This window comes from Macaca thibetana, chromosome 20 (assembly GCF_024542745.1).
Source record: "Macaca thibetana thibetana isolate TM-01 chromosome 20, ASM2454274v1, whole genome shotgun sequence".
Classification (NCBI taxonomy): Eukaryota; Metazoa; Chordata; class Mammalia; order Primates; family Cercopithecidae; genus Macaca; species Macaca thibetana.
In genome coordinates this window covers 66,882,184-66,897,664 of record NC_065597.1, presented here as the reverse complement: position 1 = coordinate 66,897,664, position 15,481 = coordinate 66,882,184, and the positions used below count along the sequence as shown (strand labels likewise).

The 15,481-nt window shown below is 45.1% G+C and overlaps 2 protein-coding genes across 9 annotated transcripts in view; one reads left to right on the top strand and one right to left on the bottom strand.

The window, feature by feature from the left end:
• TMEM114 (transmembrane protein 114) overlaps positions 1-15,481 on the bottom strand; it is a 996,508-nt gene that overhangs the window by 245,926 nt on the left and 735,101 nt on the right. The gene's annotated exons all lie outside the window — the stretch shown is intronic.
• The window catches only part of PMM2 (phosphomannomutase 2), a 278,683-nt gene that overhangs the window by 245,111 nt on the left and 18,091 nt on the right, over positions 1-15,481 (top strand). For 6 of the 8 annotated variants that reach the window (XR_007722161.1, XM_050774515.1, XM_050774520.1 and 3 more), the window contains 6 exons: positions 1,271-1,382; positions 4,195-4,271; positions 5,752-5,843; positions 10,753-10,852; positions 11,314-11,389; positions 12,656-12,771. Coding sequence is in view for 7 of the 8 variants with exons in the window: in XM_050774515.1 (XP_050630472.1) it covers positions 1,271-1,382; positions 4,195-4,271; positions 5,752-5,843; positions 10,753-10,852; positions 11,314-11,389; positions 12,656-12,771 (573 nt within the window). In the remaining variant the exon portion in view is untranslated. The remainder of the gene's footprint in view (positions 1-1,270; positions 1,383-4,194; positions 4,272-5,751; positions 5,844-10,752; positions 10,853-11,313; positions 11,390-12,655; positions 12,772-15,481) is intronic. The other 2 variants (XM_050774517.1, XM_050774521.1) reach the window with 2 other exon arrangements.

The window sequence follows — 15,481 nt, the reverse complement described above, 5'->3', positions numbered from 1 at the left end:
CTTTTTAAAAATTATCACACAGTTTGGAATTTACCATAAAGTCATACCACTAAGACCACTCTTTCTAGATAGGAGCTTTGCTTTTAGAAGAGACTAAAAAATCTAGTCATCTTACTCTTTTCCAATTTTTTTTGTTTTGAGTAATTGCAATAAATCAGTTCTAAGCTTCTCCTATTTATTTATTTATTTATTTATCAAGACGAAGTCTCGCTCTATCACCCAGGCTGGAGTGCAGGGGCACGATCTCGGCTCACTGCAGCCTCCGCCTGCCAGGTTCAAGTGATTCTCCTGCATCAACCTCCCGAGTACCTGGGACTACAGGCATGTGCCACCACACCCGGCTAATTTTTGTATTTTTAGTAGAGATGGGGTTTCGCCATGTGGGCCAGGCTGGTCTCGAACTCTGACCTCAGGTGATCCACCGGCCTCGGCCTCCCAGAGTGCTGGGATTACAGGCGTGAGCCGCCATGCCTGGCCCTGAGCTTCCTCTTTAATTTCATTATGTTATTTTGTTTTAAAATCAACAACTTAAATCCATAGATGGAGTATAGTGTAGCATTTAAAAGGAATACATCATGCTGAAAAAGCGAAGTTGCTGAGAAAGCGAAGTTGCTGCAAAGGACATAGAATGATTCCACTTATGTTTCAAAAATAAGACCTATTTGTATATGTGCCCATAGATGGGTATATAAATGCGTAAAAAATTAGCTAGCACAGTGCACAACAGCTACTAACATATTACCTGTGTTTAAAATGTGGTAAAAATAACACTTAAGTTTATTCTGGTAAAGATGCCTCCCTCCCAATTACAACTAAAATATTTGAACTGTGTAGAGAGCTGGTAACTTAATTGGCATGTATGAAAATAAGGCTTATAGGCCTGGCTTATGCCTGTAATGTCAGCACTTTAGGAGACCAAGGCTGGTGGATCTCCTGAACTCAGGAGTTCCAGACTGGCCTCAAAACTTCGTCTCTACAGAATATAAAAAAATTAGCCAGGTGTGCTGGCGCATAACTGTGGTTCCATCTACTCAGGAGGCTGAGGTAGGAGGATCACCGGAGCCCTGGTCGAGGTCGAGGCTGCGGTGAGCTATGACCATGCCACTGCACTCCAGCTTGGGTGACAAGTGAGACCCTATGTCAAAAACAATTTTTTTCTTTAATTTTTAAATAAGAAAATAAGATTTGTGTACTTGTGTTACCCTTAGAGTTTTAGTCTCCTGATTATTTTTTGGCTTATGAGTGTTGTATTTTCCTTCTTGAAATTTAGAAAATTACCAAAGAAATGGATGACTTCCTGCAAAAATTGAGGCAGAAGATCAAAATCGGAGTGGTAGGCGGTTCGGACTTTGAGAAAGTGCAGGAGCAACTGGGAAATGATGGTAAATGAGAGGTTGCTAATTACATCTAGTAAAAGATTAACTTCTTATGAGGATATTATTGCCAAGTATCATAGGCTGCCCTAAAACCTTATCCCCATATGGCAGACTTTCTGCTTCCTTGTTTGGGAAACATTTTCTTGGCCCTTATTTTTCCTCTGCTTTTAATCCAGTAAATTTCTGGAGTTACTGATGGAGAACTGGGTACTCAGATGTGTGAGTAGATTCACCTAGAAAGGTCAGTGGCTGTGTCTTTGCACATAGTAATCTCTCTGCCTGGAATACTTCTTGCTTGTACCCGTTCACTGCCCTTCTAGCCCCAGTCAGGCTGGTCTTCAAATTGTCCCTCTGACAGCCCCCCTCACCTCCCCATCACTGGAACAGAATCTCCAGCACAGGACCCCAAAAAACCAGAGAGGTTTTTGACCCCTTCACTGGAGATTCTGACTTGATAGGTCTGTGGAGCCTGGGAATCCTATTTTAGTAAGTACCTCCGAGAGATTCTAGTGTATAACCCTGGTAATGTAGCATTCTGTAATTATTGTAAACTATCCGATTATATGTTTTTGAAGAGCAGGAGTATGAGTTATTCATCTGCATAGCCCCAGGGCCTCCTGGCCTGTAAGAAATTGTAAGTGGATGCCAGGCGTGGTGGCTCACGCCTGTAATCCCAGTACTTGGGGAGGCTGAGGCGGGTGGGTCACCTGAAGTCAGGAGTTTGAGACCAGCCTGGCCAACATGATCAAACCCCGTCTCTACTAAAAATACAAAAAATTAGCTGGGCGTGGTGGTGGGTGCCTGTGCCTAGCTACTCGGGAGGCCAAGGCAGGAGAACTGCTTGAACCCAGGAGGCAGAGGTTGCAGTGAGCCGAGATCGCACCATTGCACTCCAGCCTGGGCAATAAGAGCAAAACTCCGTCTTGGGAAAAAAAAGAAAAAAGAAATGTAAGTGGAGAGGTGGATGAATTGATTGTTCTTTTAACCCCTATTGTCCCCAGAGTCCTCACATCTTGAAACCAGCTCCTCTAGAGCAAGATTTCTCAACCTTCACACTATTGATATTTTGGACCAGTTAGTTCTCCATTATGAAGGCCGTCTGTGCATTGTAGGGTATTTAGCAACATCCCAGGCCTCTACCCACTAGATGCCCACAGCATACACACACGCACACATACGGCTCTGACAACCGGAAGTGTCTCCAGACATTGCCAAATGACCTGTGTGTAAAATCACCCCCATTTGAGAACTACTGTTCTCAGAAATGTAATATCTTACAGTCCAAATCTGTGTAGCCTGTATTTATTGGATCCCCATTACTAGAAGAGTAATCTCCGCAATGCCTTTAAAAACTCTTGCACTTCCACTTCATTTTCCTGGTTGGTCTCCTACTTAGAAATGCTATAAACCACATACTGGGGATCATGAAGCCCTGAAAATCCTGTTACCTCCTCATGATCACGCTTTCTGCGTCTAGTTGTGTATTTAACCACTTGCTCAGGGAAGTTTTGTGTAGGGTAGCGTAGTGTCTGCACCTTTCAGAGACATGCAGCAATAGAATCAAAACATTCACCAGCTAAAAGACAGGTGAAGGCCCACCTGTATCAGAATCTCCTGGGAAGCTTATTAGAATAGGAGTGTGGGGGCCCCACCCAACACATAGGGGATCTGCATTTTAACAGGTACCTGAAGTTTGAGAATCCCTCCATTAAGGTTGACAGCATGGATAGTTTCCAAACCAGACTGATTATAAGAATCACCAAAGAGTGCTTTGTTTTGTTGTGAGTCAGAGTCTTGTTCTCCGGCCCAGGCTGGAGTGCAGTGGTGCAATCTTGGATCACTGTAACCTCTGCCTCCTGCGTTCAAGTGATTCTTCTGCCTCAGCCTCAGCCTCCCAAGTAGCTGGGACTACAGGCGCCCACCAGCACGCCCAGCTAAGTTTTGTATTTTTAGTAGAGATGGGGTTTCACCCTGTTGGCCAGGCTGGTCTTGAACTCCCGACCTCAGGTGGTCTGCCCACCTCGGCCTCCCAAAGTGCTGGGATTACAGGCGTGAATCACTGTGCCTGGCCACCAGAGGTCTTTTAGGGCTTTTTTTTTTTTTTTTGACATTAGATGGAGTCTTGCACTGTCGCCCAGGCTGGAGTTTAGTGGCGCGATCTCAGCTCACTGCAACCTCCGCTTCCCAGGGTCAAGCAATTCTCCTACCTCAGCCTCCCAAGTAGTTGCGATTACAGGCACCTGCCACCATGCCCGGCTAATTTTTTGTATTTTTAGTAGAGATGGGATTTCACTATGTTGGCCAGACTGGTCTGGAACTCCTGACCTCATGATCCACCCGCTTCAGTCTCCCAAAGTGCTGGGATTACAGGCGTGAGCCACACGGCACCCAGCCCAAAGAGCTTTTTAAAAATATATTTAGCCTGTCCCTCAGCAATTCTGATTCAGGAAGCCGGAGAGCGTAGCTTGGAAATCTGCACTTTCACTCACTGCCCTGGTTGCTGCTGGCAAACCATCAGCATCGTGGACCAGCATCTTCCTTTACAGACAGTCAGGCTGAAGTCAGGGACGTAAGATAACCTGTCACCAAGTCTCTAATCTCCTGCCCAGTCATCGTTTAAATATGTAACCAAAAAGAGCCATTAAAAAAAAAAACAATAAGGAAGGTTTTTCCATACTCTTCTCTTAGTCTGTAAGATGAGATGGTCTCTCACAGTCCTTGCTGGAGTTTAGCGGTTTTATTAGTGGTCATTGTTAAGGAATAGAAACACGGGTTTTGATCCTTTGCATTCTAAGTGTTTTTTTGGTTTTGATTGTAGTGGTTGAAAAATACGATTATGTGTTTCCAGAAAATGGCTTGGTAGCATACAAAGATGGGAAGCTCTTGTGTAAACAGGTAGGTTCTTGAGTATCCGAATTACTATATACTACTAAAAGTGTTTTCTAAAAGGGCATTTCACATTGAATGCCTCTGGGAAGATGAGGAACAGGGGTAGAAATGAATCTTTACTCTGTATTCTTTTTGTTTTGAATTTTGAACCATGTGACTGTTCCTATTCTAAATAACTAAATTTTTATACTTTTTAAATATAGTATTTCTTTTCTTGTTTTGTTCTGTTTGTTTTTGAGACGGAGTCTTGCTCATCACCCAGACTGGAGCTGGAGTGCACTGGAGACTGGATCTCAGCTCACTGCAACCTCTGCCTCCCTGGTTCAAGCAATTCTTATGCCTCAGCCTCCCCTGTAGCTGGGATTACAGGCACACGCCACCACACCCAGCTAATATTTGTATATTTTTAGTAGAGACAGGGTTTCACCATGTTGACCAGGCTGATCTCCAACTCCTGACCTCAAGTGATCCTCCCACGTCAGCCTCCCAAAGTGCTGAGATTACAGGCATGAGCCACCACACCCAACCTTTTCTTTCTTTTTTTTTTTTTTAAGAAGATGGGGTCATGCTGTGTTAACCAGGCTGGAGTGCAGTGGTGCAATCCTAGTAGCCTAGACTTCCTGGGCACAGGTGATCCTCTGCCTTAGCCTCCCAAGTAGCAGGAACTACAGGGACATGCCACCATGCCTGGCTTTAAATCTATTAATAACATTTCTGTGATGATAAACCTAGAGCAGGTTGCCTCATTATAAGCGTTGGGTTTTTTTTTTTCTTTTCTTTTTTTGTGACAGAATCTCACTCTGTTGCCCAGGCTGGAGTGCAGTGACTCAGTCCTGGCTCCCTGTAACTTCTTGGGTTCAAATGATTCTTCAGCCTCAGCTTCCCAAGTAGCTGGGATTAAAGGCATCCACCAGCATGGCTGGCTCATTTTTGTATTTTTAGTAGAGACAGAGTTTCACCATGTTTGCCAGGCTTGTCTCAAGCTCATGACTTAAAGTGATCCACCTGCGTCAGCCTCCCAACGTGCTGGGATTACAGGTGTGAGCTGCCACACCTGGCCACTATAAGCATTTTTAAGAGGTACTATGTGGCTCTTAGTAGTAGTAAGATCATTCTGTTCAGACATAAGAGAATGCTGAAGTGAAACAAATATATTTTCTGTCAATATCTGGCGATATTTTAATTGAATAAAAGTGGCAGCAGTAAGCTCTTTGGGCCTTACAGGAAGCATTTGAACAATAATGCGTACAAAAATCTTGGGTAATGAAGCAGCAAATGCTTTTGACTAAAGCCTTTCTGGCTTGCCTAATGTTTTTGACCAGAGAAATAAGAGAAGAAATTAAACAGGCAGTGAGGCATGTCACCATCACTGCTATATCAGCCTCCTGATTTTCAACAATAGTGGCTGAAGACCCTGGGTTTGCTATAAAGCTGTTTTGAAAATGCTCCTGCTGAATCAAATAACTCAAGTGTTTTCTTCATCTAGAATATTCAAAGTCATCTGGGTGAGGCCCTAATCCAAGATTTAATCAACTACTGTCTGAGCTACATTGCGAAAGTTAAACTCCCGAAGAAGAGGTGGGTTCGCTTGTAACAAAGAGGCATTGCTGGAACATAACGTAGTGTCATATGGTGGGTTAATGTGGGCATTCTCCAAATAGGATTATAAAATCACCTAAAGAGTTGTAAAAACAAGTCTGATATCTAGCCTGCCCCTTGACAGTTGTGATTCAGAAAGCCTGAGAGTCGAGCTTGGAAATCCACGTTTTCTCTGACTGCCGTGGTGCTGCTGGTTCACAGCAGGGTTCAGTAGCCACCATGGGCCAGCGAATTTAAATCCGAATCCCAGCACTTAGTAAGGAATAATTGGAAACAGTCCACAAAGCCAACAGTACAAGAGTGATTATGTAAATGATGGCTTGTCCACATGATGGAAATTTATACAGCCATTGAAGCCCATATGCTTTCAAAGGCTGTCAGTGAGAGGAAACAGCAGTGAAGCAGCGTGTACAAAAAGCAACAGAAACCCTGGATTGGGAAGTCTCAGACAGGAAGCCTTCGGGCCAGATCCATGTAAAACCCAAATCTGGTTGGCCTGCAGTGTTAAAGAAAATCTGGATTAATTGCCATCATGTAAAAGTCTGATTTTACTTTTTAAAATTTATTTATGTATTTATTTTTGAGACGGAGTCTCACTCTGTGGCCCAGGCTGGAGTGCAGTGGTAGGATCTCGGCTCACTGCAACCTCCGCCTCCCAGGTTCAAGCAATTCTGCCTCAGCCTCTGGAGTAGCTGGGATTACGGGCACGTACCACCATGCCCAGCTAATTTTTTTTTTTTTTTTTTTGCATTTTTAGTAGAGATGGTGTTTCATTGTGTTGGCCAGGCTGGTATTGAACTCCTGACCTCAACTGATCCATCTGCCTCAGCCTCCCAAATTGCTGGTATCACAGGCGTGAGCCACTACACCCAGCCTAATTTTATGTTTTACACATCTGGATTTCTGGCTTCTGTTGGCAAATGTGAGACCTGGCTATTCCAGCTCCCAGTTCCCCCCCGGCGGGTGCCACCTGAGCAACTGCCACCTGACCCACGGACCTTTGTTCCAGTCTTTCACAGACTGCTTCTCTCATTTTCTGACTCTATAGGCTTTCTTTTTGTTTTTTGTTTGTTTGTTTTTGAGAGAGAGCATCTCGCACTGTTGCCCAGGCTGGAGTGCAGTGGCATGATCATAGCTCACTGCAGCCTCAACCTCCTTGGCTCAAGTGATCCTCCTACCTCAGCCTCCTGAGTAGCTGGGACTACAGGCACATGCTACCATGCCTGGCTAATTTTTTAATTTTCTGTAGAGACAGGGTCTTGCCACATTGTCCAGGCTGGTCTGCAACTCCTGGCCTCAGGCGATCCTTCCACCTCAGTCTCCCAAAATGTTGGGATTACAGGCGTTAGCCACCGCCCCTGGCTTTCATAAATGTTTGGTTTGGGGACCTACCTTCTGCCATGGGTACAGTTGTCTCAATTCCATTTTTAAAATAATAGTAATACTAATAACGATGAACATAAATGCCCACAGTGAAAAGACTGGCAGGAAATAGACCCAAATGTTAACCGTGGCTATTTCTTGATGGTGAGGTTGCAGGTGATTTCTTTGAAATCCTTCTCATTTTTACCCCCAGTTTTCTTTCTCGCTCTGTTGCCCAGGCTGGGGTGCAATGGCGCGATCTTGGCTCACTACAACCTTCGCCTCCCGGGTTCAAGCTATTCTCATGTCTCAGCCTCCCGAGTAGCTGGGATTACAGGCGTCCACCACCAGGCCTGGCTAATTTTTATATTTTTAGTAGAGACAGGTTTTCACCGTGTTGGTCAGGTTGGTCTTGAACTCCTGACCTCAGGTGATCCAGCCACCTCGGCCTCCCAAAGTGCTGGGATTACAGGCGTGAGCCACTGTGCCCGGCCTTCCCAGTTTTCAGTGCTTACTGTGTAACACCTTAATCATCAGGGTCGAAACACGGTTTAAGTGGCAATCCGATTTCAGTGCAGGCTGTACTTCAGAGGCTGCTCCACACTATTAGGATTCGTAACCTGAGCGCCTCCTGCTCAGCACCTCCTTCCAGAGTGCAGGAATGCCCCTTAGCCCAAGAGGAGACCTGCATGAGACAGGCTGGACCCGGACTTTGTTATTGTTGCAGCTGGGTAATGGGCATGTGAGGACTCGTCCTATTCTGTTTAGTTTTGTGTGTGTTAGAAATTTTCCTTGGCAAAAAGATAAAATAGACAAATATCCCAGGTCAGTTCCGTTTTTACTCTGGACCGAGTGCTAAAGGAGGATTAAAATTAATAAAAGGCATAATCCTGTCCTCAAAGAGTGTATCATTTAGCAAGGGAGAGGCATGTGGAGAGCCATAATTCCAGAATAGTAGAAGAGATTTGGTGAATCCAGGAGGCAGAGCTGAGACCCACCTTGACCCACATTTGTCCACATTTGCCTGACAACACTAACTACATATCCCACGATGGCCAGGCAGATGCAGTGAGACTTCAGAGAGCCCAGGTCTTTAGGGAGGAACTGATTGCTTGGTAATCCACCTTCATCCTTGTTTTGGGGAAGGCTTTCTAAACTGCATCAGCTTCTCTCTGTGCCTTGAAAATGAGAAGAAGAATGTCCTTGAGTAGGGGGGAAATAATGGAGCTGTTTTTCTGATCATTAGGACCCATAGCCCTAGGGTCACCCGGGGCATGGTCACCAGTCCCCTAGTGCCTCAGTGCTCATACAGAAGTGGTAGAGGACAGGCTGGGCCTCCACCAACTCCGGGACGGCCTGGACATGGGATTTTTGAGAGATGTTTAGGCTTGCATATTTTTTTACATAATTTGCCTGTTTCTCTGAAAGTTGAGCACAACAGGGGAGAGGATCCAGCTGATGGAGGTTTTGCTGTTTTTACTTTGATAAGTATTCATTGCTTCCCAGTTTACAGAGTACCTTTACATAACTGGCACGTTGATTTTAACAAGGCCCTTTGGAGGTGACCAGAGCACGTGCTATTAGCCTTTCTGTAGGTGAGTAAGAGGAGGCTTGGAGAGGTGCCCAGAGCCACACTGACATGGGATTAGGTCGTCAACCCTGCACGTGGCATGCTGCCTCTCGGTATTTCCGATGGCCAGTGCCTGGAGAACAGATCTGTGAGATTAAAATAGTAAAAAAAAGGTCAGGGAAAATGTTTCGTAGGATTCCCAGGCATCAGCGTTTAGAACTGGAAGACACTTGTCACTGCGTAGTTTGTCAGAGAATGCTTAAATTTCATTGGGCAGAATGATGTCTCGTTTACAAGTTATCTGAACTTTTAAGAAACTGGGTGGTTTTCTTTTTTTGGTTGTGGGGTTTTTTTTTGTTTGTTTGTTTTGTTTTTTTGAGACAGAGTCTTTGTCACCAGGCTGGAGTGCAGTGGTGCGCTTTCAGCTCACTGCAGCCTCCACCTCCCGGGTTCAAGTGATCCTCCTGTCTCAGCCTCTCAAGTAGCTGGGAGTACAGGCATGCACCACCAGGTCCAGCTAATTTTTGTATTTTTAGTGGAGACAGGGTTTCATCATGTTGGCCAGGCTGGTCTTGAACTCCTGGCCTCAAGGAATCCACCCACCTCAGCCTCCCAAAGTGCTAGGATTACAGGCGTGAGCCAGAGAAACTGTTTTCAGACTCATAGTGGAAACGGTGGAAAAAATCATCTTTTTGTTTTTTGTTTTTTATTTTGTATGTGTGTGTTTGTTTTTTGAGACGGGGTCTCCCTCTGTTGCCCAGGCTGTAGCGCAATGGTGCGATCTTGGCTCACTGGAACCTCCACTGCCCAGGCTCAAGCAATCCTCCTACCTCAGTCTCTCAAGTAGCTGGGAATATAGGGGTGCGCCACCATGCCCAGCTAATTTTTGTATTTTTTGTAGAAACGGAGTTTCGCCATGTTGCCCAGGCTGGTCTGAAACTCCTGAGCTCAAGCCATCCACCCACCTTGGCCTCCCAAAGTCCTGGGGTTATAGGCGTGAGCTACCGCACCCAGCCAAAAGAACATTGTTAAACATCTTCATTTGAAGTGACTAAACTAATGTTACTTTCTCATTTTATGTGATCAAATCAAACATTTAGGAGCTGTCTGCTAATGGGTAAATTGAATTTCCTCAGTTATTACTGAGGCTCGTTGGACAATTCTCAGAGCCTTTTTTTGTGTAGCTTTGCTTGGTACTATCAGTCTGTTCAGAAGCTCAGTAGCAAGATAGATGTCTGGTACATGTATTTTCAGACTCCTCAGGGAAACGACTGCTGTTGCCAGTGCTGGAAATCATTTTCATAGCTCTGTATTAACCATAAAATTATCTGCCCTATAGCAGCACTGTGCAGCAGAAACAGAAAGTGAGCTATGTATAATTTTAAATTTTCTGTAGCCACATTTTGAAAGAATGAAAAGGAAAAGGTGAGATGCCTGATATATCTAAAATATGACCCTTTTTTTTTTTTTTTTTTTGAGACAGGGTCTCACTCTGTCACCCAGACTGGAGTGCAGTGACGTGATCTCAGCTCACTACAACCCCTACCTCCCAGGCTCATGGAATCCTCCTGCCTCAGCCTCCTGAGTAGCGGGATTATAGGCACGCATCACCATGCCTGGCTGATTTTTGTATTTTTTGTAGAGACAGAGTTTCGCCGTGTCATCCAGGCTCAAAATATGACCATTTTGACACAAAGTCAGTATACAACATGACTGATGTGACTCCATTCCTTTTTCATACTAAGTCTTTCAAATCTAATCTCAATTCATGTTACCACATTTCAGGTCTCAGTAGTCACAGTAGTTCATGGCTACCGTATTACACAGCACAGAGCTGAGAAACATTGACCACACTGGCGTCTGCTTTTTAGAATTTCCCAAGATTTTAGGCTGTTTATGATGTTTCCCAAATAAATAATGTGTTTTGGGGAACCTCTGTCACTCTTTCATTCCCAGGGGTACTTTCATTGAATTCCGGAATGGGATGTTAAACGTGTCGCCAATTGGAAGAAGCTGCAGCCAAGAAGAACGCATTGAGTTCTATGAACTCGATAAAGTAAGTCTTTCTGAAATATCTTTGGTGAATGGCTGGGTTTATGGAAATAAGATATGGCCCCGTGTGGTGGTTCATGCCTGTAATCCTAACACTTTGGGAGGCCAAGGCAGGAGGATCACTTGAGCCCAGGAGTTCAAGACCAGCCTGGGCAACATAGTGAGACCTCATCTCTACAAATAATAAAAAAAAAAAAAATTAGCCGGGCATGGTGGCACACACCTGTGGTCCCAGCTATTTGTTTGGCTGAGGTGAGAGGATCACTCGAGCCTGGGAGGTTGAAGCTGCTGTGAGCTGTGATCATGCCACTGCACTCCAGCCTCGGCAACAGAGTGAGACCCCCATCTCAAAAACTAAACAAATAAATAAATAAGATATTCATACCTTGGTGGCTAGTAGTTAAAAGTGTGCTTTCTAAACTGCAATACAAGAGACAATTGGCATCTTTTTTTTTTTTTTCTCAGAAGGAAAATATAAGACAAAAGTTTGTAGCAGATCTACGGAAAGAGTTTGCAGGAAAAGGCCTCACGTTTTCCATAGGTATTGTATATATTGTTTGTGTTACAAACTTGGATCCCCATTTCCTGGAATTTGTTGTGGGCCAGTGAGCTATTGATAATGGAGTATGTGCAGTTTTAGGTGGGCAGGAAGATTAAATGAGCAGTCCAGTCTATAGACAAAAAGCGGCCACTCTCTTTTCTGCATAGTTAGCCATAATAGGACTTGCCTAGTCAAGAAACAGCTTCCAGACTGTTGGGCTTGCTTCTAAATTCTTACACAACAGGATTCTTCCTACCTGCACTTCTCTCGTCAGAAGAGGAGCACTTCGATTACTAATGAGTAGGAACTTGTCACACCTTTGGGCGAAAGAGAAGCACTATAGTGAACTCCGTAAGGGAGACATGGAATTGAACCCCTTAGGTAAACGAGACCGACGTCTTGGAATCATACAATGTTTCAACAGCAGGAACCTTAGGAGCCAGTTGGGTGGCTTTTACAGATTAAGAAACTGAGGCCCAAAAAGGAGAAGAGACTTGTCCGAGTTCACAAAGCTGTTGTTTACCCAGCCAGTGTGTGAACACTTCTGGTGTCCAATGCAGAGTTCTTCCTGCAGCATGGATGTCTCAGGCTTGTCTTTTGTTAGAGTATGCCTGTCAAATGCTTTGCACACCGATTTCTCTTGTCAGGGCTAATGAGTCATTGCTCAAAGCCTCCTCATTGTACTAGCTTTCATAAAGGTAGAGGTTGTAGGAAAACTGGAATGGCAAAGGGATTATATTTAACAGATGAGTGGGTGGGTTTTTTGTATTCCTGAACTGTGAGATGGACATCTTTCTGACAAAGCTTTGAAAGGTTTCTTGTTGCCCACGAGCGCTGCCTATAAATCACCTTCAGTGAGGATTCTCATTTTTCCTGCAAATATTCTGGATGCAGCCTGCTTCCAGGCATTTTCCACTGAGGGTGTGTTAAAGCCCGAGACGAGCACAGCAGAATGAGTTTTCATAAGCATGCTTCCTTTAAACCACATGCTTGACAGGGCGCTTAAATGCAAATGCATTTCTCACTCTGAGTTGGCATTCTGTGCCTCAATTTTAGACCTACGTGAAATAATGCTGGAACAGAAAACATGATGTAGAATTAATTTCTAGAACCTATCCATGCAATAGTCTAAGTAGCAAACTAGAGTACTGAAAATCAACCTTGGCATCCCACTAACTGACAAAGAGTAAATTGTTTTTTTTCAGTGACATATCATTAGCCCCTTTTTCACCTTTTGCTTGTATGTGCCCCATCCCCACCCGGCAGGAGGCCAGATCAGCTTTGATGTCTTTCCTGATGGATGGGACAAGAGGTATTGCCTGCGACATGTGGAAAATGACGGTTATAAGACCATTTATTTCTTTGGAGACAAAACCATGCCAGTAAGTAGAGAAGTGTTTGTGCAGCTTCATTGTTGCGTTTGAGCTTGAGGGGGAAAATTGACAACGGGGCTGTTTTTCCTGTATCTACACTTTACTCACAGGCCCTGCTCAAACTGAGCAGTGGCTTCTGTCCTGGAGAGGGGCGTGATTGAGCCTCCTTCTCCTCTGAGCTCAGACCCGCGACACCTCTGTAGAGGCGAGGATCACACTGCGTGTTAGTTGATCCTTTTCAGTTTGGCTTTGGAATTAAACGTTGACCACCCCATGTGCCTTCCAGAACGCCAGTCCCCAGTGCCACTGTCAAGCCCTGTGCGTTTCAAAGCTCTGCCTCTTTCAATCTTACCTTTCCACTGTATTTGTCCCCCTGAGGCATTCATTCTAAGTTGAACACGAGGGGTCATGTTTGATGGGAGGACAGGGAATGATCTCATGAGCCTGAAACTCAGGAAAGGGCACCAGCGACGGTGAAGAGGCCAGGTGAGTCCCAGGCATCACACATGGTGGGTACTTGGAGCTGCCCGGAAGGGATGTCAGAAATCTCAAGTCCAGGACCACCAAATCTAAACTGAGAACTGAGAGCAGAGCCCGTGTTACAGGCCAGGGCCAGCAGGAGGAATACACAGAAGAATTGTCCCCAGGCGTCCTCCACCCAGCTTTGGGCGAGCTCCTTTTCTTTCTCCTCTTTATTTTTATTTTTATTTTTTTGAGATCAAGTCTCGCTCTGTTGCCCAGCCTGGAGTGCAGTGGTGCAATCTTGGCTCACCGCAACCTCTGCCTCCCAGGTTCAAGCAATCCTTGTGCCTCAGCCTCCTGAGTAGCTGATATTATGGGCATGCGCCACCATGCCTGGCTAATTTTTGTATTTTTAGTAGAGATGGGGTTTCACCACATTGGCCAGGCTGGTCTCAAACTTCTGGGCTCAAGTGATCCACCCACCTCGGCCTCTCAAAGTTCTGGGATGACAGGTGTGATTTTTAGTAGAGACAGGGTTTCATCACGTTGGCCAGGCTGGTCTTGACTCCTTGCCTCAAGGAATCCACCTGCCTCAGCGATCCACCCACCTCGACCTCTCAGTTCTGGGATGACAGGCCGCGCCCGGCCCCATCACCTTTTCAGTTCCTCTCATCCTCTGGGCCCCTCTGCCTCCCTCCCACATGCAGCTTGGGGGTGTTGGTTACCTTACCATCAGCAGGCCCCTGTCAGGCTTTCTCGCCATCCTGCACCCAGCAGGTGCATCATAACTGCTGCATATTCAGAGTTTCTCATCCCTCTGATCTCTGGTCCACTCCAAAATCCTTGCTGCATTGCTAAGACCTACCCATGAAAGGTTTGCTTTTCAGCAGGGCCCCCACGCCGCAGTCTTCCAGCAGGAGGGGTACTGGGGGATAGCAGAGGCTTGTTTCTTCTTGTCAGAAGGATAAAACTGGAACCCGTAAAGGGTAAGGGACTTGCCCAAGGTCACACAGCTAATGACAGAGCTGGTGGCACCAGAAGAAATCTACCTCTTCTTTGTATGTTTTAAATAGCTTTATTGAGGTATCATTGATCAGCAAAAGCTGCACATGTTTAACGTGCACAGGTTCATGAGTTTAATCATTGTGCCCCTTTGGTTTTGGGGGCCGTTTGGGATTTTTTGTTGCTATTGTTATAAGACCACTTCTCATGAGATATTCCCTCTTAACAAGTTTCTAAGTGTACAATACAGTCTTGTTACCTATAGGCACTTCTGTTTGTCCAACAGATCTGTAGAACTTACACATCTTACCTAACTGAAACTTTATACCCATTGAACAACTCTCCATCTCCCTCCTCCACCAACCCGTCCCTGGCAACCACCGTTCTTTTCTTTGCTTATATGACTTTAGCACCTTTAGATACCTGATACAAGCGGAATCATGCAGTATTCATCCTTCTGTAAGGGGCTTATTTCACTCAGCATGTCTTCTCAGTTTACTCCTGCTGTCACAAATGGCAAGTTTCCTTCTTTTTTAAGGCGGAATAATGTTTCGTGATAGGAATATACTACACTTTTTTTTTTCTTGAGGCAGAGTCTCGCTCTGTCGCCCAGGCTGGAGTGCAGTGGCACCATCTTGACTCACTGCAACCTCCACCTCTCTGGTTCAAGTGATTCTCGTGCCTCAGTCTCCTGATTAGTAGCTGGGATGACAGGCGCCTGCCACCACATGCGGCTAATTTTTGTATTTTTAGTAGAGACAGGGTTTTGCCATGTTGGCCAGGCTGGACCTGCCTTGGCCTCCTAAATTGCTGGGATTACAGGTGTGAACCACTGTGCCCAGCCAGAATGTACTCCATTTTCTTGATCCATTCTTCTGTCAGTAGACACACAAGTGGTTTCCATATCTTGGCCATTATGAATAATGCTTCAGTGAACATGGGGGTGCAGATATCTCTTTGGGATCCTGACTTTGTCCTTTTGGCCATCTACCATGGATTAAAGACTTAAACACAGGACCTGAAACTGTAAAACTCCTAGAAAAAAAACACAGGGAAAAAGCAATGATCTTTTGCATGTGACACCAAAAGCACAGGCAACAAAGGCAAAACCAGTCGGACAATATCAGACTAAAAAGCTTCTGCACAGTAAGGGAAATAATCAGAATGAAAAAGCAACCTACAGAGGGGAAGAGAATATCTGCAAACCATATATCTGATGAAAGGACTAGTATCCAAAATGTATAAGAAACTCCAA